The 23,282-nt window shown below is 43.5% G+C and overlaps 2 protein-coding genes across 10 annotated transcripts in view; both read right to left on the bottom strand.

Annotated features, from left to right (window-relative positions):
• Nucleotides 1-23,282, bottom strand: part of LOC126558244 (isocitrate dehydrogenase [NAD] subunit gamma, mitochondrial) — a 517,410-nt gene that overhangs the window by 370,843 nt on the left and 123,285 nt on the right. The gene's annotated exons all lie outside the window — the stretch shown is intronic.
• Nucleotides 1-23,282, bottom strand: part of LOC126556861 (low-density lipoprotein receptor) — a 161,988-nt gene that overhangs the window by 23,804 nt on the left and 114,902 nt on the right. For 5 of the 6 annotated variants that reach the window (XM_050212399.1, XM_050212395.1, XM_050212394.1 and 2 more), the window contains 9 exons: nucleotides 6,794-7,020; nucleotides 6,440-6,713; nucleotides 6,099-6,321; nucleotides 5,698-6,030; nucleotides 5,406-5,624; nucleotides 5,173-5,317; nucleotides 4,876-5,085; nucleotides 4,510-4,708; nucleotides 3,313-3,393 (listed from right to left, as the gene is read on the bottom strand). In XM_050212399.1, coding sequence (XP_050068356.1) covers nucleotides 3,313-3,393; nucleotides 4,510-4,708; nucleotides 4,876-5,085; nucleotides 5,173-5,317; nucleotides 5,406-5,624; nucleotides 5,698-6,030; nucleotides 6,099-6,321; nucleotides 6,440-6,713; nucleotides 6,794-7,020 — 1,911 coding nt within the window. The remainder of the gene's footprint in view (nucleotides 1-3,312; nucleotides 3,394-4,509; nucleotides 4,709-4,875; nucleotides 5,086-5,172; nucleotides 5,318-5,405; nucleotides 5,625-5,697; nucleotides 6,031-6,098; nucleotides 6,322-6,439; nucleotides 6,714-6,793; nucleotides 7,021-23,282) is intronic. The other variant, XM_050212398.1, reaches the window with a different exon arrangement.

Raw genomic sequence — 23,282 nt, 5'->3', positions numbered from 1 at the left:
TATTTTAAACCATAAATAAAACAATCCACACGCACGCATGACGGCACCTGATAAGTGCTGTGCAAATTGAATTGTAACGTTTGTCAACGCGCGCGTATGTGTGGTATGGTGTGAGGTCAGTTGATCACTTTTCCAGCAAACTTCCCACCAATTCATTCGTGCCCGCGATAACACTCTACCGGGCTCAATTTATGAATGTGCGCGCGGTCGCGGTTGCTAGTCATCGGTCAAAAGTCCAATTCCAGCAAAAAAGAACGAAAATGGACGCCCCCTTCTTCTCTATCCATCACGCAATCAAACTGGGGTGCTGTGTAGTGCAGCAGTTGATGGTCGGATGGCCAAATTTATATATTTGTTCTAGCTAATCAACCACAATTGTGCAAACTGATCCTTGAAACCGAAGTGGATAACTTTTTGCTTTCACAGCGCCAGCGCGTCCGCGAAAAGCCGACTCTCGGTGTAAACACACTCTACGTCGAAGTGTAAATATTTGTACGAAATTCAATTGTACCTGTCCCGAGAGCGAGGAGTTGCAGGTGGTGCACGTTGAAAAACAATTCCATAATTTACCTTGCCTATTTTTGGCCAGCTCATTTCGGTTGGGTACGATGAACCCTTCTGCTTCGTAGAAAAGGATACTGCTAAAAGGATGATTAATCATTCAGCTCGAAAGCATGAAAACCAATTCCCCAGCAATAGGAAGGGCCGGGCGTTTGTTTCGGCAAACGGCAGGATCAAGCAAAACCGGACCACCGTTCCAAACAGTTTTGCCAGTTCCCGTCCGATGTGGAGGAAGTTTTGCTGCTGCTGTTCCATTCTTTGCACTAAAATAACTTCAACCCGACAAAGGCAACCATTTCTTAGCTGCCTTAGTCTTCGGGCGGCAAGTCATTGGGGGTTGAACCCGAGTCTGAAGCAATTAAGTGAAGTTGAGCATTTTTCGCATGTTCGTTTCATTCTCGGGAATTATGATTCAATTTCTGCTTTTTCTCTTTTCGGTTCCTCCCGAAACAAATCTTCCCGTGCTTCTAAATTGGCTCGGGCATGGTAAATGGGTGCAGGTTTGGGGTGGGTGACCATCATGCTGGTTCAACTTTATTTGCCTTTTGGCAAACGATGCTGGCCACATCCATTCCAGAACACGGACATGTACGGGCAAGGTGCTATGAATCTTTGTTGGAGGAGTACCCCGTTTAGCTCAAAGGTATGGGCCGCAGATAGGGGAGGCACGCTTGAGGAAACGCTTGGTTTCGCGTGCACTGCTTGTACAGCGTAATCTGTAACAAGTCCCGGGAGGAAAATTAGCGTAGGAAAATTGCACCAAAGCCTTGAAGAACTCTAGCCAGCTTGCTCCAGCTAGCTTGTCGAGACTGGGGCAGAGGTTTTGGATGCCCCACCACCAGGACCGTTGTGAGCGGATGGGCATTATTAATTACTATTAAGATTCTAGGTACCGTGTCTGTTCTCGTGCCGAGAGGAGAAAGTTTTACCCCATTCGATGCGGAAAAGAAGGCAAACGGACGTAAAAAGACGTCAGCATCACGTGCTTCGATCAGAAGTTCGTAGCTGGAAACAGCTTCGAACAAGGGAAAGATCAAATGATTAGCTAGTTTCTTTTGTATTCCACTGTTTTTTCCCCTTCTCCTGCACCGATTATAAGTGCTCCATGAAAAGGTAATTACAGTGTTCGAATATGAATTGTGCAGTGGTGTGTGCTTTTCTTTGAAGGCGCTAGCCAACAAGGAGGTGTTAATGGTGTTATTCAGTGTCATATCCTTATCCCAAACATAAACTCCAGATTGCTCTAGATTCTTTTGTTTGGTTTGGTGACTCAAGAACAGATTACAAGTATGGGGCCGCTCATAACTTACGTTACGGTAAAGTAGGGATTTTTTTTATCTTCTCCTCGCTACCGTTGCAAATCGTAACGCTGGAAGAAAGCCGCGCTTTGAACTCCAGGTTGACGTTTGATTGGTAACACTCCAAATAAATCAGTAAACGTTTTTCTCTCTGTCAAATGAGAAACTTACGCAAAACAAGAATCGCGTTCGATTCTTTCCCGCTATGCAAATTTTTTTGCAAAATAAATAAAAATTACCTAAACAAACAGCGCACAGGGGCGATGCTTCGAGCGAAACATACTAATAAATGATTGTTTTTCTCGATTTTTTCGTTAAAAGTTCAAAAATTATTAAATTTTCTAGCAGTAGTGTATGTGTAAAAATGCCTCTTTGCGCAGTATAGTCTATCCGAGCTTGATCGCTTTCTCCTCGGTGGAATAGGAATCTTTGTCGAGTTGTTTTCACATTTATGTGAAATATTTACATTCAAACTTATTAAAAATTTTATGAAAAAATACTCGTTTTTCGTATCTCGTTAGTTGCAACGGATAAATAAGCTGCAAATAATAATTATTGCAAATACAACCAGAATGTAACGGCGACATCATAACAGTTTCAAAAATATTTTGCAAGAACTGTGCTATTTTCGCGATGGGAAAACGCGTACAATGTAGGCGCACGCTAACAAAGAGACAAGATACAAAAACACGATGAGGCATTGGATAAAATGTCATAAAATGGAGTTTTATGAAATAATATTAAAATGTTGGAGCAATCGTTTTAAATATAACATGTGCATCTGGTGTAGTTTTTTTACATATTACTTTATGTTAGGTAACACATCAGAAACGACCCCCTCCCTCCTCTTTGTGTATCAAATCGTAACGCTAGATGGAACAATCCCCCTCCTTTCGAGCGTTACGTAATTTATGAACGCCCCCTAAGGCGTTCATGGTAGTTAACTTCCACTGTGCATACGAACATGAAGTACATTAGGCATCCTACTTTAAATTCACAATTAAATTCACAATGGCTTGAGGTAGCTTTTGTTTATAAAATTGTCATGATGTGTTATGAATATTTAAGATCGTTTTCTATCACTAGCGAGTGTATAGAGAGCTAATTGCTTTCCATCTTTAACGCTCATCATCTATCGATGGCTTGAGAGTACTTTAAACCTCGTTTGCCGTATCGATCAGCACACGTCATTGTATGTCGAACATTGCAGTCATGCGAACGAATCGATTCGTACACAGACAGACAAAAGGTGAATGTACATTATGCTCTACTTCATAGGTCGAGAATGGTACAGAACTAGAAGATGCTGAAAATGGTGAGAAGGAATAGGAATGGGAAGCGGATGCATTGGCGGATGAAGCGATGATGTACTTATTGCTATCGTAAACGTTACACGAGTGGTACTCGCCATGTTTGTTGGCATCACTGCCACTATTACTACTACTATTCATACCATTGTTATTATCGATGTTGTCAACGCCGTCACTTCCTTCAGTGCCCTCGATAGTGCCCGCCGATTCTGCTGGACTTTTTTCTACACCGGTCCCGCAACACAAAAGCAAGCAATTTCCACCCGAAATGCCATTGTTTGCATTGTTTTCACACGGTGCAGTGAGAGGAAAGAAACGGTCGGCGGTAACACAATATAATGGTGTTAAATGGGCGGATTTTGTTTTGTTTAACGTTTGTGCACCAAACCAATTCCGTTGACGGCAGCGATTCGATTCGGGAAGAAAAATGTGATTATCGCACGTACGTGCGGACGCATTCGCGCATATCAATTCAATCGGGGTGAATTGAAAGCACACAGCCAGCCAGCCAGCCAGCCCGTCCAGAAAACACAGCATGGTTGCATACGATGATGACATTCCAGATGGTGTCGGTGAATGTGAACACAAACCCGGGAATGAAAGGAAAGAAAAAAAAGGCAAAAGAAAGAAGAAAATTAACAAAAATGAGCAAAATCAACAGCACAAACAAAATGAATTTATAAATAAATCAACAAACATATAGAACACACATACAAAAATAAAAACAAAAACACACACTCACTATACCAGTACAAACGACATAAAAACAAATTAAAAAACGCTATAAAACCACCGCCGCCGGAGCAACAACACTATTGACCAAATCCATTTATTGTACGATTCCCACGCGTGTAGTACTACTGAATGGCCGGGCGGAAGTGGTAAACGTCCAGGAACCAGGTCCAGAGACAGGAGGATGAAAAACATTTAAAATTCATTAAAAACGAACATACAAAAAAAAAAGCGCAGTAAAACAGCAAACAACTGAAGATGAATAAATAAAGCTCGTTGCAAGCCGACGACGTAGATCGACCGACCGGTGGAAAAACCAACGCGGAAAAGAGGCGCTTGTGAGAAGCGAATTTTCAAGTATGGGATTGAACTTCCATTTTTTTTTGGTTTTGCAATACCAGAGCATAGTGCACATTAAAAGAAAATGGCACAGACGCATCGAAAATCGACAATCTTGCTATTGCTAAATTTAGATATGCGGATTGCCGTTTTCTAGAAATACATTAAGTTTTAGTGTATTTCCTTTTATGAGAATACCCAGTACATCACAAGGAAAATTGGAAAATACGAGCACGCAAAACAAGGACTAACCAAAATCTTCCACTTACCGTCTTCTACACACATTAAGCTGTCGCTCATGAGCTTCAGCCCGGTTGGGCACGCGCAGGAAATCTTCGGACTGTCCGAGTTAATTTGGGGAGCCGGCAGGCACAGGTGCGAACAGTGACCGTTCACCGCCTGACAGTGGTTTACACCGTCCGGCTGTCGGTACGGATGGTACACGTGGATCGTCATTGGGTGTTGTAACTAAACAAAAAAAATAAAAACAAGGGGGTAAAACAAAAAAAATTGGAATGAATTAAAAATTATCTTGCTAGATTGGGGCGGGTCAGTATGCTTTATCTTGAGTGTAACTAAGCAGTTACGGTGGTAAAATAAATAATCGCTCCATAAAAAGGATAATACTATTTTACCATGTGCATTGCTGTCACCGGTTCGATGTCTTTGCCGGTAAATTTGTTCGCCTTGAATACGGCTTCCTTGTCCCAATCGGTCCAGTACACCCAATCCTCGAACGTGGTAATCGAAAACGGATGTCGCAAGTAGTCTGCTGAGTAAAGTATTACCGAGCGTTTGGAACCGTCATAGTTACAGGACGATATAACGTTCAGCTTCGCATCGACCTAACACCAGAAGGAAACCAGCCAAGCATAACAAAAGTTGTGATGAGACTACAAATCTGTGGTAACATAAAATTGTAAAGACCTTACCCAGTACACACGCTTTCGCACCAAATCCAACGTGATGCCGTTGGGCCACTTTACTTCGTAGCTTACAATCACTTGTCGGTGTGTACCGTCCATACCGGCACGTTCAATTCTCGGGTTGGTACCCCAATCCGTCCAGTACATCCATCTACCGTTGACAATAAAGCAAAAGAAAAGAGAATTGTTTATGTTTTGCTTCTTGTTGCTTAATACTGATGAAGCACGATACTACATACCCTTCAATTGGATCCAGTGCGATGGCACGCGGAATTTCCAAATCATCCTGTATTAAAACCTTGCCCATGTTACCATCAAAGTTGGCAAGCTCGATGGATGATTTCTTTATGTCCGTGAAGTAGATGTGATTGTAGATCCAGTCCACCGCCAATCCATCCGATGTGACGAGTTGATCTTTAACAACGACCGTTTTGTCGGAGCCTTCGTCAATTGGAGCCCTGCAAAATTGGGAGAGAAATTATTAGCTCCTTTAAAATGGAGAAGAAAAAAGCTCATCTCCATTAAACTTACTTATAGATTCGCTTCTCAGACACATCGCTCCAGTAGATCATGCCGGTGCGAAATACGAAATCAAGTGCGGTGGCCGATTTGGTATCGTTCACAATCGACGTCATCTCGCGGTGATCAAGCGAAATCTTTCGAATATCGTGTCGTCGGGCAAAGAGTAGCGAGGCGTGCCCTTCCGTTGCCTTACACCGTGTGTGATCCCGTGGATCACGCAGGTAGTTATCCATACATTCGCACTTGAAGGTTCCAATTTCGTTGATGCAGCTCTGCGAACATGATCCAGGCTCCTCACATTCGTCAATATCAATGCAGGTCCGATTGTCGGCTAATTTGAAGCTGGAAGCAAAGTGTCAACCAATTACGAATCCACCCAATAGTTTGGCAACATCGAACCATCAACGTACCCCGGTTTACAATCACAATAAAACCCAGCAGGAGTATCCACACACAGCTGCGAGCATCCACCATTACCCTGGAGACACTCGTTCTTACCACACCGGTCCGCCGGTTCATCCTGAAACTCGGGACAATCGGGCTTCTTGTCGCAAACCTTCGACAACGGTATACACATTCCTCCGCCACAATCAAACTCTGTCTTGGGATTGCATTTCTCACTAGGACTTTTAACTGTAGAAAATAAAATAAAGACGAATGCATATTAAAGGTCCGGATGTAAACATTCTTTGCAGTGAACCAGGTAGAAATGCTCTGCGGAAAGCATTGCCGTATTGAAGAATTTACTTACTTCCACAGTTCTGTTCGTCACTACCGTCCGAACAATCGTTTTTGCCGTTGCAGTAAAAGTGCCCATTGATGCAGGTTTTATCCTTCTTGCACTGGAATTGATCTGACCGGCAGGTTACATTCTGACATATCGGTGGCATTTCATCGTCACCCTTCGGGCAGTCCTTCTCACCGTCGCAGATCCAGCTCCGGTGGATGCAGGTGATACGATCATTGCACTGATATTCCAGCGGCAGGCAGGTGGAGAATGTCGGTGGCGGTGGATTGGCACATCCCTGCAATTACAAACAACACAGATGCCCAAACATGAGCACATCGAGCAAATCAGGTCACCGTCGCCCGTAGCGCCATTTACCCTTTCATCGGACCCGTCCGGACAGTCGGGCTCTCCGTCGCAGCGCCATTTGCTAGTGATGCAGTAGTTTTCTGCACAGGCAAACTGCTTCAGTGGATCGCACGTGCTAGGTTGACAATTTTTTTCGTCCGATCTATCGCCACAATCATCATCGAGATCGCAAACCCAACGTTTCTGTATGCAGCGCCCATTTGCGCAGGTGAATTCATCCGAACGGCATGTTTCATCTGAGAACACATAGTAAAGACACAATTAATAGGGAGTTAAAACAATCCTAACAACTAGAATAGACCGGTAAATGTTGGAAATTTACAATCGTTTCGATGTTGGTATTAAGTGTACGTGTTGCGTGGAAATAAAAGCAGCCAAGTATATAACGTATTATTTCTAGGAAGGCACTAGTCAAACACTGTGCAGCGGATGCTGGCACCAAGGTAAATATAATACGGTTTAGTATGAAATGCTAAAAACACGGCTCGTATTCACTCAGCAGCACGATAATGTGAGCAGAACAGATGAACACACATCTCACCACGCCATCGTGCCTCACGAAGGATAGTTCCTGCTGGTGCACAACGCTTTTGCGTGCAACATGAGCTCATTACCAGTATGGAGCAAATTGCAAGCAACGAAGGCCATCGTAACGCTACCAAGTCAACCGTACCCAGTAGTTGAGTTGTTGGACTCGGACGCTGGCTCCGAAACTAAGAAAGCTACCGTGCGAACGTGCACGCGCATGGAAAAGCATAAATGGAAAATGATAACATTTTATTAAAGTTGGTCCGAAAGTTTGCCCTTCCCGTAAACGAGTTTATCTCCAGAATGTGTCATCTCTTCACCGATTTTGAGAAGTAATACACATCGGAACCTGGCATGCACTGTTGTTGTGAAGATTTACAAGCGTTTTTCATTCGAGCGAACGAACGGACAGCGTGTCCTTGTTTATAGTGCAATACCGGCGAGCTGCATGTGCAACCAAGAAAAGTGCATAGGGTAAGCGGTGTCTCCGATAAGAAAATTTGTCCGTTCCTTATGGCTTTTGGGAAAAGTTACTCGTTATGTTCGCTGTTTTTTTTTTGTTAATGTTGTTCCCTCCGGTAACGTCTACCAAGAGGCAGTGTCACAATGAAGTAGTTTTTCGTTCTCATGGTGCAGTAACACTGAAGTACGAAGTTTGTGTTACAAGTCGTGTAAAATATTGTGCATCGTTGCAAACGGAAGTTTCACCGTTCCGCAGGATCGTTCACGTCACCCATTACACGAACGATGCACAAGTTTTCCACTTCGCAAGGCTATGTCAAATGATTGACACAATCGAATTGTTTGATAACTTTGTTAGGTGCAACCAAAGTCTGCATTTGGGTCTGCAACATTTTGCTCGGACGAGCTTTGACAGACGGTGCGGATTTTCGTACAATCTTGCCGAACAAACTCGTGCATACGCTCATCGTAGGTCCGTTGTCAATCTGTATGACAATAACGTATTGAATATATCAGTGTATAGTTAGCAAGTTAAAAAAAGTCCTCTGCTTTGAAATTTTATTAGAACTATCATGGCAGCTTCGTTTCCTACTTATCGGGCAACAGAAGGCAGGGCAAGACACATTCTCCCACAGCTTGAAATTCAATTAAAAAGATGAAAACACCAAAAGAAAACTGATGCACGGCGTGATAACGCGCCCGAGAATAAGCATCATTGAAAGCTGATAAAGTTAACCCTTAACGGACCTTCTGTGTGCGTGTGTTTGTTCTTCCCTAACTCTTTTCAACTGCTGCTGCTGTAAAGTGGGAGGTTTTTTTTCTTCTTTTTTTGAAACGCTAACCAAAAGAAGGTCGTGTGAAGTGAAGTGAAGTAGATGATAAAAACACCAAAAATCCCGGTTAAAACAGGCACTCACACTCCAATGTTCAAATGGGCATACGAGCGAAGGATGGCGAGCTTTCACGGGGTTTTTGCGTGAAGTGGTTTGGCCGTTCACATGGAGATAAGTTGAAGCATTCAAAAACGGTCGAACAAACATGTGAGCATGTGCTGCGAATGAAGAATTGTCCGTACGCGTCCGTATTGAGAGGGTTTGGTCCAGTTTTGAAAACAAGAGCAAAACACCAGCCAAAAGGAATACGAAAAACGAAAAAAAAAAAAACATAAATGGATTAGAACTCTGCAGAGTGTTGACCACTTTTCATCTAACCCTCTTGTTGTTTGTTGATCCTTTTGAAGTTATCCCACATTCTCGCCTGGATTGTGCTTGTGGGAAGGTTTTGTGATTCGGACGGTTACAGCAGCAAACAGCCAAATCAATTTGATCCCATTGCAGCCAGGACAAGAAATGTTGGTTTCTTTTTGGGGTGAAAAAACATCTTGAAACTCAAGTATTCCAAAAGAGAGAAAAAAAACGTAAAGGTAGTTGGTATTTTACAGTTATCCTTAAATGGTATTGCCTCGTGTGCGTGTGCAGCTGTTTTCATATATTCGGGAGCTATAAAATAGGATATGTTATATCTGTGTCCTATTTAACGCACCATTTCAGCAGTAAACCCTTCTTCAAATGTAGCTAAGCGTACTGTTACTGAAGACTTCATTTTTTATCAGCGTACGTTTTGTGTTTTTAGTGAAATATGCTATAAATTATATTATGTATGTGTTTTTTGTTGTTTAAAACAACTATAGCTTACAGCTAACACCAACACACTTTAAACATAACCCGTTTCAACATTTATCAAATGATGCATCAATATATCAGGCGAGAAAGAGAGAGAGGAATCGACCATCACGTATGGTGGAAAAACCTCCACGCGAATAAACGCTACCAGATGGTGCCGCTATCGCCTGGAGCAGCATATCTTTACGATAGCTTTTTATGATCCATCTGTCGCCCGTCGGCGCCATTGTTGTTGTGCCATTGTTAAATGATGTGTACAATCGCCGCAAGCCATTCGAATGGCTTCGCGATCACGTGTGCTTGTGATGCTTAAAGTTGCACCACAGTCGCGCCACTATGGCGGCCACCGTTTTTAGAACCCACTCTCAAACAGCGGCTTGCCATAGTTTTATGATAAATGTCTAATAAAATTCCAACTGTCTCAACTTGTACTCACGGCGCGTTGTGTGTGTGCGTGTGTTTATGCGGGTGCATTGAGAAACACGTAAGTTTGTGTACTTTGTTCCGGTTGCGACCAGCCTATTCTGACCTTGTGACTCTACCACGGCGACCCACCAAGAATCCTACGGCTGCCTGACGGTCTGTAGGTGGTGTTGAGCACATTCTGCAAAACATTCCTGCCCCAAAACATGATGGGTATGCGCTTTTAAGCTTCCGTTCGTGTAAGACACAGACGTGCAAGCCTTCGGGCCCGTACATCTTACCAAGAAGTTCGTTTTATTTTGAAAGTTTGCCTTAGCTTAGCTTTCGACGTTTGGATGGCTTAGACCGGAAGGCGTAAGCAACCGTCGAGCGGCAAGCAAAAGAGCTTAGGTACCGGGTTAAGCAATTTATTTTTCACTCGAAAATTCCTTTTGAAGATGACAAAAAGTCCGTTGCAGAAAATGTGACAGGGCCAGCGAGCAGCAGGCACACTACTTATGACAAGCGTAGAATGCCTCCGAAGCGTACGGCCAGAGCGATAGCCGGGACAGGTAGGATTGTCCTCACACGTCCGGGAGCTGTCTTTTAACATGCTCTGTCTACCGTGGCGGGTGTGTTAAGAAGTGCTAAGACTTTATTCGGAATCCTTTACCAAATCGCTTCATAAGAAGTCCCTGTGCTGGAGCAATGACGAGCAGCAGGCCAACAGCGATGATGATGATGAGGATGATAATGCCGACGAATGGCAAGAATGTGCAACAGAATCTTGGAAATGTATTCGTACTACAAGGTACTGCTGCCATTCTTCATCCAGCCTGGTTATAAAGGTCAGCCTCATGAACGTTCTGACATAAATCGTTGTCTTTGCACAGTTGGCAACACTTTTTTTTCGCTTCACATCGCTTCAAACCGACCGATGAGCTGTTCCAAAAATTGTTTCCCGATGCACCTTCGCATGGCACCAGTGGTTGGGTGGTTGCCTTCTGATAACATTCCCACAAGCGTGCCATTATTGTGTCCAGGCGTCCATAATCGCCAGGAAGGCTCTATAAATTGAGATGCTTATCATGCTAACCGGTGTGCGCTACAGACTAACCGGGTGCAGACCGAACCCAGCATAGCAGAGGCTTAAATTTATACGCTCACATCAAACCGGAACAATCGGTGGGAGGCTAGAATCGGTGCAATTTCGCTTGGTGCGTAAATCGTTCGCACCAAATACGACATGGACAATCATCGACATGTACCCATCGTAGTCATCGTCACAAATATTCTGTTGTCTGCCTGTCGAATTTCGATCGGTGGTTTTAGGGATTTTTTTTTCTTGGTATCCCTGATGTGAATATCCTTCGCCAAAAAAAAGCTCTCGAATTTTCAAAAACATGTTCCTCCGTATTCTACCCGTTGGCAATCGACAGCAAAGCGTCGGGATTTTTTTTTATTGTATGTTGGCTTGTGTCATGTGACAGATCGGATAGATAGGTAAGACTAGCACCACCACGAACGTGGAGCTTTGGTGCGTACTGTCGGACACGCTACCGTTTCCAAAACGACACCATCGTGTGCAACATTTTCCCTTCTTCCCTCGAGGGGGCTCAATCCCGGCGGTGTGCTTTCGGCCAAGTGATATGGCCTGTCCTCTTAGCTGACAGCTCCAGTAGGGAGCATATTTGAACGCTTCCACATCATCGTGGATGGCTTCGTGGAGAAGACTGATCCATTTAAGGCATGTCTGATGGCGGTGGGCCCTCACGTTTTCGGCCGGGCGCTCGGACGTCGTTCTTCGCCGGTCTTAACTTTGATGGACGTGTGGGGTTTTTGGGGGTGTGTGAGTGTGTGTGTGCGTGCGTGCATGCTTCATTCGTCCCATACCGGTAGTGAATCCAATTGGATCCAATACCCCTTGTACCCCACAGCAACCAAACGGGGTTCAGAGTGTTGCTTCCTCTTCTGAATGCCTGCAGCACAGCGCCTAGGTAGACCATGGCGGACCTGAGTGGAACAATATTTTGCCTCGGTGTATGTGTATGTGGGTGTGTGTTTTCCATCCCGATGGTCGGTCGGTTCTGATGTTCGCCGAGTTCCAAAGGTACCGGTGTGCTTGCGGTATCGTAAAATAATAAATTGATTGTTAATGCATCGTCAAGCTTGATAGGATTTTGACGCCTGGCCGGTTCGATGGATGACAGAAATCGTGTGTTCGTGTGGACGCGTGCGCCGGAGAGCAAGCGAGGGCACTCACTCGAGAATCATTTAGCACTGTATGGCTAGGGCCACATGTCGTGAGCAGGAGGTAACGAAAATAAATTCTACTACCAGAATTTTCAATCCCCGCAAAAACATGTTCGAGTACCCATCCAAGGGGGCATCCCTCTCACAGGGCCCAGCTGCGGTAAGTTCAGCAAGCAGCTGCTAGTATTTGATTTATGGCCAGTTCTTCATTGATCGCTGTCACAAGCGTCGAAAATGATTTATACGTGTTGAGAGAGTGTATTACACTTTCCAAATTTATTCATTCCGCTCATAGTCGTGTTGCATTTTTGCTCCACAAAAAAAAGCTTTCAGTTTAAGATTACTTTTCAACTAATGTTCACCCATACTACTGTTTAGTATCCATCGTATTCTGGTAATAATAAACGATCAAAATGTTATTTAAAGGATTAAGTAAACGACGCAACCATGACACGGTCGAAGCAAACATAACCGCACCAGCTGGTTGTTGGTGAACGGTACGTGATGTCGATCGATGCGGAAACTCGATTGGTATGGAGAAGACTAAATATTGGTATGCAGCATCAAAAGCACACACCTTTTATGCGTCGCTTTTCCAAGGAAAGGACAAAAAATGCGGACCGGGCTGTGGGCTGCAAGAAAGGGCGGACGTCGGGTTAGAGTGCTTTCTCGAAGCAATTTCAGTTTGTTGGAAAGAAAAACACAACACACACACATGAACTCCAGTTTTGCGGGTGCAGATCAATTTCACGGTGTTCACATTGTCATTAGTATGCAGCATCTTCTCGGTGTGGCTATAATTCCCGGGCCGAAGAACGGTTTCGTTCACACGTCATGGAAAACAAATAATCATAAGGCTCTGGGAGGAGTGGCGGTTTTCACAGCGCGCTACCCCGGCCCCGCTCTACGTTCATCATCATTAGCAGCGGTAATTATGAGCATAGAAATGATACGAAACGAAACCAACGCAGCCCACCAACAGGCGACCACTCATCCATAAAAGTGGCCTTGCCTTTTGCCGAATGTGCTGAATCGTTAAAATTACCTTCACGTTTGTTTCGCGCCAGAGCTGTCGGGCTGAATAAAACATACACGGCCGCCCACCCGCACACCAGTTTCGTTGCGCCAGTTTTGGTGGCAGTATATTGGAAAAGTTTTACAGTTATTTTAAGCGTTTCGATTTGCGCCTATTGCAGACGGAGAGAAAACAGTAAAACTTTTACTTATACGATAATTTTTTTTTTGGTGTTTGTTCTTTTAACAAGAAAATGGATGGTAAAAATTTCGTATTCCACGGGTGAGCATAAAGCATATCAGACCGCTAAGAACACATTCACATTCGCTACGAATAGGTCGGTTTTATTTCACACCGATTTCACTTGCACCATTCGTTCGATCGTGAAATTGGTTTTGGTGCTTTAAATTATGGCAACATTTTTCACAAAATCGTTCGAAGCGGCAGAGTCCTAGCGCTAGTGCTGCCGGGGATCTGGCTTAGCCTCAACTGCAGCCAAATATGTATTGCCAGGTGTTTCTAATCGAGGTGCGTTTAGTGTACAGGATTGAGGCAATTTTTTATTCAGCGGCATTGGTACGGTAAAAAAGAGAAACATTTAAATCAAGGACGCGTAATCGATTTCGAGCTTTACGGAAGTGCGCATACGCTTGGGAGCAGGTGACAGATCCCGTTCTCGGATAGATTTGCTGCCAGCTTTATAGCTCTCTCCGGGAAGAAAAGAATTCGATTTGCCATATTTTTGTTAGTTTTATGGCCACCAGATATCTAATATCTGTGGGTTAAAAGCTGTATAAGATGAATATGACGGATGGCCAATAACCGAAAAATTCTTAGACTCAAAAAAACGTGAAACCATCTTGTTCTTGTAGTATGCCAGATTTTAATCACACAATCCCTTCCACTTAACTCGTTTACAGAAGCAAAAAATGACTTTGATAAGCAATTTCCAACTCATATGCCAATCTAAATGTGCTTTGCTGCTTAACATCCAATCCAAACAGCACGAAATAGGTAAATTGCTGGCACAGAAGTGCATCCAGCCCGTTTCGATTCACTCAATCTTTGTTGGAATAAATTGCATTATGTTCTCCCCAATCTTTCGACCGTGCCATCTGACCGTAAACAGGACAGGTGTATGTATGTTGCATGCGGCAGAACGGAACGAATTGCTTCTGTTCTAAGGGACAAACAAATTGCAAATGCAAATATTGAATCTGTCCGTTCCGGTGATGCAAAAGGCAACGCGCACACTGTACCATCCAGTGCGATCCAACGGTTGTGTGATCCTAGAAACTTTGAAAGCCAGGCGATGGCGTTTGTGTTTTGCTTTCCCGACACAGCTTATGCTGTTTGCAAGCGATGAATATTTCTTTAGCTTTGTTTTGTGCCTTGCATTATCTGTGCCTTGTGTGTGTGTGTGGGGCTATGACTGTGAAAGCTAATCCTCGTAGAGACAATGAATTCAGACATGAATATTTTATTTATGGTAAGGTAAACATTGTAAAAAAGCAAATTCATCGACTGCATAAACATCATCATTCATTTTTTCTCCTGCCATTCCGGTTCGTTTTGCAGCTGTGAGTTGCATTCATCGTTTTTCAGTTTGCTTGTGATGCATCGCTGTCAGAAACTTTTCCATCGGGATTAACGGTACGAAGCAGGTAGCAGGACGGTTTCCCTAATGTAGTGCTGAGCGATGGCATACATTTTCGTCAATAAGTTGTTTACCAATCGAAGAGTATTCTTATCAACTGATTCCTTCGGAATGGCAAACGTACTATAATCTTTTGCACGAGATGCATAACAATTGTGGAAGAAGTGGTAGGACACAAAAAGAAATCAACATCTTTTACGGTGTTGGTGAATTAAAGTAAAAATATCTATTACAGTGAATTAATAAGGGAAGTAGCCAGCAAACTTTTGAAATGTAAATATATATGTATATTAAGGAAATTAGAAAATAAAGTGATTTTTTTTTTAACTTTTAAAATAACTCTTCAATATCTTGCTTCCTTGGCATATATTTCCCATAGCTTGGATAGTCACAGTCGGACGATCCATTATTGACTACCCAGCTACAACTAAAAGAAGTCTTCTTCTTCTTCTTCTTCTTCTTCTTCTTCTTCTTCTTCTTCTTCTTCTTGAGACATATGGTCATAAATGTTCCAGACTTTCTGGAATGGTCTATTTTTTTTATTCTTCGAGCTTTAAATTTTCCTAACCACATTCAATTGAGATGGATCGGATGCGAAACGTGCAATTCTTTGGAACCCCTCACAATTGGTTCATCCTAAAATGCATTGTTTTTCGTGTCGGTAAAATATGCATAGCTTTCTTCTGTTTTTGCAAACCACACGTTCTGGAGTCGATAGTTCTGACTGTTTGTTGATAGTTTGCTATGAATGTTGATTGGTATTCTAGCAATTGATATCGTGCATTTCGTACTGAGAATATTGTGGAGATGAAAACATCTGAGCGATGTTTTGCACTCTACTTTGTGCTGTTGATTTTCAGAAGAAAACACATCAGGACTGTTTTGATGCATCACTGATGCAGCACAACCGGCGTGTTTCCTTACGCTCGTTTAACTCTCATTACATGAATCTAATTTATTTGGAGTGCGTTCTGTATAATGGCTGCATGAAAGAAATGTTTACTTCTCATGTTTACATTTACTACATAATTTTTGATGACGTTTTGGCTAGAATGCGCGAACTGTTTTGAACAGGCTAGAAAATTAAGCTGCATTTTTCCTCAAATAAAAAGTCGTACAAATTATGAACAACGAGTGTTTAATTGCTAAACGCGCTAACACACTTTACCGATGTAACAAACGCACATGAAAGCAGTATCAAAATATCACATTGACAATGGTCCAGGGAAACTATTAAAAGTACTTTATTGTGTACCGAGAACTAAACACTTGCGGCCAGTACCACCGGTAACAGAAACCTTTTTGAATGCGATTGTTTTTCTCGACCAACTGCATAACCGTTACCATACCATGTCTTACTTAATTCGTTGTTATTTTTCCCACAACTAACAGACAGTCGGACACTTGCATAGTAGGTTTGAAAAAAAAAACAGGAAAAAGCTCTGCTTCATCAGCTTCGAGTTCCGTGGAAAAGAGGATCAAATCGGTGCTGCATGGAATCGCATCACATGCGCTAGAGTACAAAACGAGTTGGTTACTTGTTACTGCATCATCGTAAGCAGTTTGTATCGGAAACTGAACACCCATTGAATTGATATCAAACAAACGTTAAATAACGGGAAAGTATACGTATGCTTACATTGGTACTGCTGAACAGTTACAGGCGGTTCGACCACTCGACGATGGTCACGATTTAAACCAGAGCACGTGTTACATCTTTTAACCGCATTATACACTTTTAAAGCACAACTTCAAACAATCCAACAGCATCTATTGACGAGCAAGTTGTTTGTTGTGTTTGATGGTGAATCATCAAATCCTTATAGGTACAATTTTTTCTTGCTGCTGGTCCGTACAAAAAAAAAAAAAGGCGAACAACATGTTTGTATGTTCATTTCGAAAATAACGTCGTCCGTACTGCACTGCATACACCGTAGCCCGTTCATCAGAGTTAGAGTTGCAGTTTTCCGCACTGGCAACGTTTGCTGGAGAGGATCACAGTTTCAGCATTGCAGTATAGGTTGAAGCAGCGGCATTCAATTTAACAGTGAGGTGGCAGAAAAACAAAACCCAAAAAACTTTCATTCCCTATGGAACGGTGGCAAACACACATCCATTTTCGAAATGTATTGCTAGATTTGTTTATACCGATTGGTGCAATAACATTCGTATTTGGTTGTGACGGTTTGTGGATTGGAAAATTCTGAGTATGTGTAGATGCAGCAATGTGTGTAGATTTTTTTTTAAAATAATGTTTTATTTGTATAAAATTCGACTGAAAGGTATAAAATTTAAATATATAATATTTGATATTTTTTTAGTTTTTAAACAAATTTCGGAATAAAAAATATTCAGATGAGTCATATTCTTTGCTCAAAAGAACCGTCGGCTGCGATGACAGCATTAGAAATATTGAATATTAAAAAAACGCACACAATATTGAACAATCTTTAATAATAGCCTCTCTCGTACTCAAAACGCACAAAAGGAGCTTCATTCAAAACATTCACTCAATCGAGACGAATTCACTGTATCAGTTCCTTCAAATCGATTAGTTGCTTAATTCGATGCCGATGAAAACAGCAAATATTTAGGGTGGAAATCGGAGCATTCGCCTGGCTCATCAAAACTGTTGACCATTTCAAGGTTCAACATTCTTCAACAGAACGTGAATGTGGATTGCAGGTTTGAGTGGATGTGCATGAACCACAGTCCCTTTATGGTGCTAAATTCTTTTTATGACGCTCGAGCGTCTCTTTCGTAAAACCGGTAAACCATTCCTTTCATTGACCCATCTTTCTTTCGTCACTGAAAACCCTGCAACACAACTGATATCGGGAGGTTAGGGTTCTCTCTATCTCTTTCTCTCTTTATTTCTCATTCTCTCTCTCTCTCTCTCTCTCTCTCTCTCACACACTCACACTCCGTCGTATGATTTCTTCGTTGATGTTATTGCTTTTTGCTTTCTTTATTCTACAGAAATATCTCAATTCAATGACCAGCTTTACTATCCTTTTCCCTGCGGCAGTGATACATGAGCACCCGACGGGATCTCGGGTTTGTTGTTCGGGAAGCCTGTGATTCTACCCGTGGCCCGTCCCTCATCATCCTCACACCAACCCGTTCCCTTTACTGCTGCTGGGTGCAGTAAAAAATGGGCGAAACCCTTCATTGAGACGTATAAACCCATTCTATTGAGACTCCTCACGCTAGAAGGCGATGTAATCAGGGAGCGCATTTAGTTGACTGTTGGATATTTTTCTCGCCAGCTCGTTCAGCCCTTCAACATCAGCTTCTGTACACGCTCGAAGGAGGAAAATGAGAAAAGCTCCACGGATGGTGGGGTCGTTGTGCTTGCGTCTAGCTGCCTAACAGCTAGCAAAGACCGAGCGAGCCAAGGCGGTTGATGGACCAATTTGTGGTCAATTTAATCTTCTTTTCTACTTGGCCGCCCATCCTCCGGGGGGGGGGCTCCTGTGGCTGCTGCCACAGGACGGCGGTACTGACCACTAACGAGGAAGCGGGACCGTTATTTTTCATCGTTCGTTTTTATCGCCACCGTCCAAACAGCATCCATACATTTGGTACAAAACATTTTCATCAGGTACTTCGCCACGAAATTGTATTCACCTATCCCGTTTAGTGCAACGACTTAAATGGACTCGATTCATCGAGCGCATCGTGCGGTTTATCGCTCGAATAGGACGCATCGACCGGTGTCGCCGGTTGGCAAGAATCAATATTGCAAGAAAAGACCGCTTCAAGAGCTGTTATTGCTGTTGAGAGTAGCTCAAGAATGTCATGTTTTCCCGCACATCTGCAAACCGGTCACAAGAGGTCACATAGGCGAACAAAGCGTTTAACGAAGAAACGAATACGAACGAATTGTGTAATCGTAAGTAATCGAGTTTGTCATTGAACGAATTGAATTGGATCTCTCATAAACCAATCCAACAAATAAGCATTCGTACACCGGACGACACATGTTTTTTTTTTCAGAACATCGATGGAGACGCCTAGTATATTTCAGAAAATCGATGGAGACGTCTGGTGCTTTACTGAAAAAATCATGATTTTTGCTACAAATAAACTTGATTTAGCTAAATAATGCCCCGAGCGGTAACTCTAAGGGATGAAAAAGAAGAAACTTGTTTTGAGTCTTCTACGTTTTTGCTCAAAGCAGGACTAGGTCACGTTGGCCATCGAACGGCGTGCTAGACTTATGGATACCACGTAGTTAGATAGTCAGTCTTCACAACAGGAGAACTGTATTGAGTCATTCAAGCCTTCAAGAAAACATTGCGTCAAATGCATCATAATTGAATCTTTTTTCCTACAATAAGCGAGTACAAAGGCTCTTATATTAACCAAATTCTTCGCGAATAGCATATATAATCTTTCAACAATAAGAAAATTTCACATCCCTTATCACTTTCACACCGCATATTCATAAAACTAAAGCGAGTGTTGCAAGAAGGTTAGCTTGGGATGTGGTTTCGGAGGATTTAATTGTTTCCAGAGGAAGAAAATTAACTTCTAAGTCCATTTTTGCGCACCAGGCGAGGAATGAGTTACCGAGGTGGAACGAACAATCACCACAGTATGGGGCTCCCGTTTTGTCTACAGCGGTAGCGTGTAAAGGTGGCGTGAAAGACGTAGAAGTGAGTAAACTGAGTTAACGGGCATTTAGGTAAAGAAAACAGCGAACAGGCATTATCGAAGGAACATGTTCGGGAGAGTTAGCTAGAGAAAGTAAGAGCTGGGGAAGTAAGAGAGAGATAGAGGAAGAATGGAGAGATGGAGAGAAAGAGGGCCTGCAAACAAAACCCCAAGATAAAGAGAGAGAGAGAGAGAGAGAGAGAGAGAGAGAGAGAGAGAGAGAGAGAAAAAGTTCACGAGGCTTCAAGCCACTGAAAATATGCACTTATGTGTAATTATCGTTACAAATTATTAATTCAATTTTCCACTTCATCTGAACACAACCCACCCTGGGTACGGCCCCGGCACGTGGAGCAAGTTCGTTTACTTTAGATGGCACCCTGGGCCTTACTTAAAGCGCAACTTATAACGCCTTCAGCGAGAGAGAACCATTGCTCACCCGAACGATGGTAGCAAAATTATGTTTCATTCTCACTGACGCATGGAGCTTGAATTAGATAATTAACTTTTTGCTTCACCAATAAATGTTGCGCGAGCACTGGGCAAAGCTTTTATGCTGTCAAAGTAAAATGTGAAGATTAATTCGTTTGCAAGATGAAACTTTCATAACCCTCAGGTAATATGGCAGACACACGTTTGCTGGTGTTACAGTGGAAATGGTTATTTTGCAATGGTTCCATTCACAGCCCATCTCAGAAGGGTGACCCAGTCGGTTTTTTGTTTCCTCTTTTCTTCACTATAACGATAGTAAATATTTCCCTTGCGAACATCGTTTAATCGGAGCGTAAGTGGAAGTAATTGAATTTTTACCCACAACACATCGAATGTCCCACGAGTGGGATTTTTCCTTCGCCGTAATGGGCATTTTCGGTCTGTGCAGTAGCTCGTCGGCAGCTGACTTCGATACGCCACAGCACCAGAGCATTACCAGTTCTGTAAACCATTTTTATACTAATATGCACAAAACGGCAAATGGTTCCAGCAATCAGCAGCCCGGACTCGGCTCGGAACTTCGAACGTGCTAGTGTGATGTGTGTCGGGCAGCCGCAACTTCTTCCGGCTTTCTTGCTCGTACGCAAAATTTGCGCAGGCCGGGACGGGTTTTGCGATCGAGAGCAAATCGAATTCCGGATCATAATGTTCGCCATAAATACAATAAAAATTAATAGGCAATCGTTGGGGTTGCCGAACACGTGCGCACTGTGCACACACCGTCGGTGTGCACCGGTCGGGAAGGATTCGGTGTTGTTTTCGGTGCACATACACGTCCATCGACGTGTTGTTTCGCCCGGGCCGAGGGAGTGCAGATGCTTCTTCTGGCCGTCTGGCCGCAGGTGAAGAAAATGACTACGGCAGTCTCAAAGGCTCACGTATGGTACTTGGTTGAATAAAGCCACCCACAAGGTTCACATTAACATCGAATACCCGGTATGGTGACCGGTATTCCCTCCGGGTGACCCTCAACTCAATGACTCACTTCGTACGGGTTTGAGTCTACACTAGGAAAGGAAGCAGCAATTGGTTCTTGAACACTGCGAATGCCTGAGCAAGTCCGGAAACCATCACTTTCTTATGCGTGTTTCCTCCAGTTGATAAAAGATAAGAGTTCCACACATAAAGGAACGTTAGGAGAGTGAAAAGTTTAGCTGTGGGTTTAAGATGTTTGAAAATTCTAATTTGATTTTGTTGTTGCTATGCATACAAGCGGCCAGACAGTTGGGCCGCAATGGGGTTTGTGTCGTCCGGGTCAAGACGTCTTAATCGAATGAGTTGTTGTACGGACCCCATGTGTCGGAATCGTGCACGTAAGAAACATTCCGAAAGGGCACAATAAGCACAATAAGCCTTCATAAGGCCGACCCCATAGCCATTAATCGGAAAGCTCACACACGAGAGGCCGTTTTGACTTTAATTGATGATTTTCCATTATAGCTCGTAATCCTCTTTTGGTGCCAAACGGGATTCCATCGAGTTTCGCACGCCAAACGTGCGCTTCGGACGAAACACAATCTTTGTGTGTCCTGTTCTTGTCCATTCAAAACACTTCTTTTTTTTTCGTCCTGGTCTCGGCACTGTGATTTGATTATTGAAATCTTCCATTGGTTCCGTGAAAAGCTATTTTAGTCGAGCTCTCGATCTAGCTAAAAGGATCAGTGTGCGGATGCGACGAGCAATTAACTAAAATGTTCGCACGAACAGCATGGGCTGAGTGTGCTAAGGTCGGACAGCAATTTCCCGGTGGTCACCAGCTAAACGCGAAACCACAGAAAGTGTGTGTATGTGTGTGCTTCTAATGGATTAACAAGTGCCAAGCTATACATTGCCATGCGCCGTTGCACGAAAGCCAGTTTGCATGCGTACGAAACCACAGCAAACGTGGAATCTCGGGGATATGGAGATTGATCCAGGAGATCCGGGTATAAGCAACATGATAACGCCATCAGTGCACTTCCCGGGCGGTCATACACTAATGTGACACAATGGAACGCATGCATGGCAAATGAATATGCCGAATTTCCATTATCGTAAAATAAGGTTAATCTTGACGGATTTTGAATTTTCCCATGCTGTGGCTTTCGTGGCAATGTTTTCCACTGTGGCTATTGACGCTATTGTACTGTACAGTGTGGCAGCGGAACAAAGGCTATTTAGCGGATCATTGACGCGACGCGGGCGCGCACGCTCGTGCATATTGAGCTCGCTTGAAGGACTCGGCTACTTATCGGCTGCTTACCAAAAGGAGAGCCATCCATGAACAATCACTCTCGACAGCACAAATGGTTGCAGCAAATACATTTTCATTTGATGGAAAGCATTTAGCAAGTAGCCATTCGTTAGGCTTGTACATCTGGCAACTTCAACGAGCTGCTGCGGTCGGATGCGATTGCGTTCCTCTTCAAATTGCCTGATGAACCTAGAACAACCACCTTCCGACCACCCTTGCTTCCAAGAAACCGACCTTTGCAGCTTCCATGAGGCTCATTCTTCGCTGGAAGAGCACAGGGCGATAAATCTAACCACCGCACATGGGTTGATTCGTCCGCAATAAAAAGCTTCTTACGCGCGCGGTTTTCGCTTTGCCCTGCGAGCTTGCAGGAGGCATTCCCCATTTTTAAGCTAGGGTACACCTACTAGCCACACCCTCGACTCGGCGGCCGCAATCCAAAAGTCATCATAAATTGTTTCAATTCACCGGAATTTATGGAGATTTCTTATGCCCATAGACGGAAGACTCGTCTTACGCGAGGATGGTTTTCATGAAGATTTACTTCCGGCTGCCATGCTGCGGTTCACCATGGGTTACACACCCCAACAGAGTTTCTGGGCTTTCCGGAAGCGCGAAAGGTTCTCCTTTGCCCCATGCGAAAGATAAGCGGAGATGCCACTTGTTTTGGCTGCTCGGAACACAGATGGATATGGGGCCGGGCCAGCTTTGATTGGTTGGTTGGTCGGGTTTTTTTAAGGCGGTGGCAATGGTCGGCGTGGAGGACGGGGTCTGACCATCCCTCTAGTTGTGGCAAAGTGTGGTGAAGGGAAATGAGAACCCATAAATCACTAGGTTCGAACCATTTTTCATACCTGTGTGCCATACGCCAACATGCTACGGGGAAGATATTTCCCAGCTCAGAGCAGTTCGCAAGAAATGGGTCGGCTTCACGGGATGGCACACAATCGTTTCAGAAATCTGTTCCTGAAAGCTAAATTAGCATGTTTTGGGGAAGCAAAATTTAAGGAATTTTCGTACCACGAATATAAACCGAAGGAATGCTGGACAGACAGGGAGCACGAGCTAGAGAGTATGCAGCCAAGTCAATTAGACAGTTCGAAACATCAGCACGA

This window comes from Anopheles maculipalpis, chromosome 2RL (genome assembly GCF_943734695.1).
Source record: "Anopheles maculipalpis chromosome 2RL, idAnoMacuDA_375_x, whole genome shotgun sequence".
Lineage (NCBI taxonomy): Eukaryota > Metazoa > Arthropoda > Insecta > Diptera > Culicidae > Anopheles > Anopheles maculipalpis.
The sequence above is the reverse complement of the archived record's forward strand: the minus strand, read 5'-3'. Positions and strand labels throughout refer to the sequence as shown.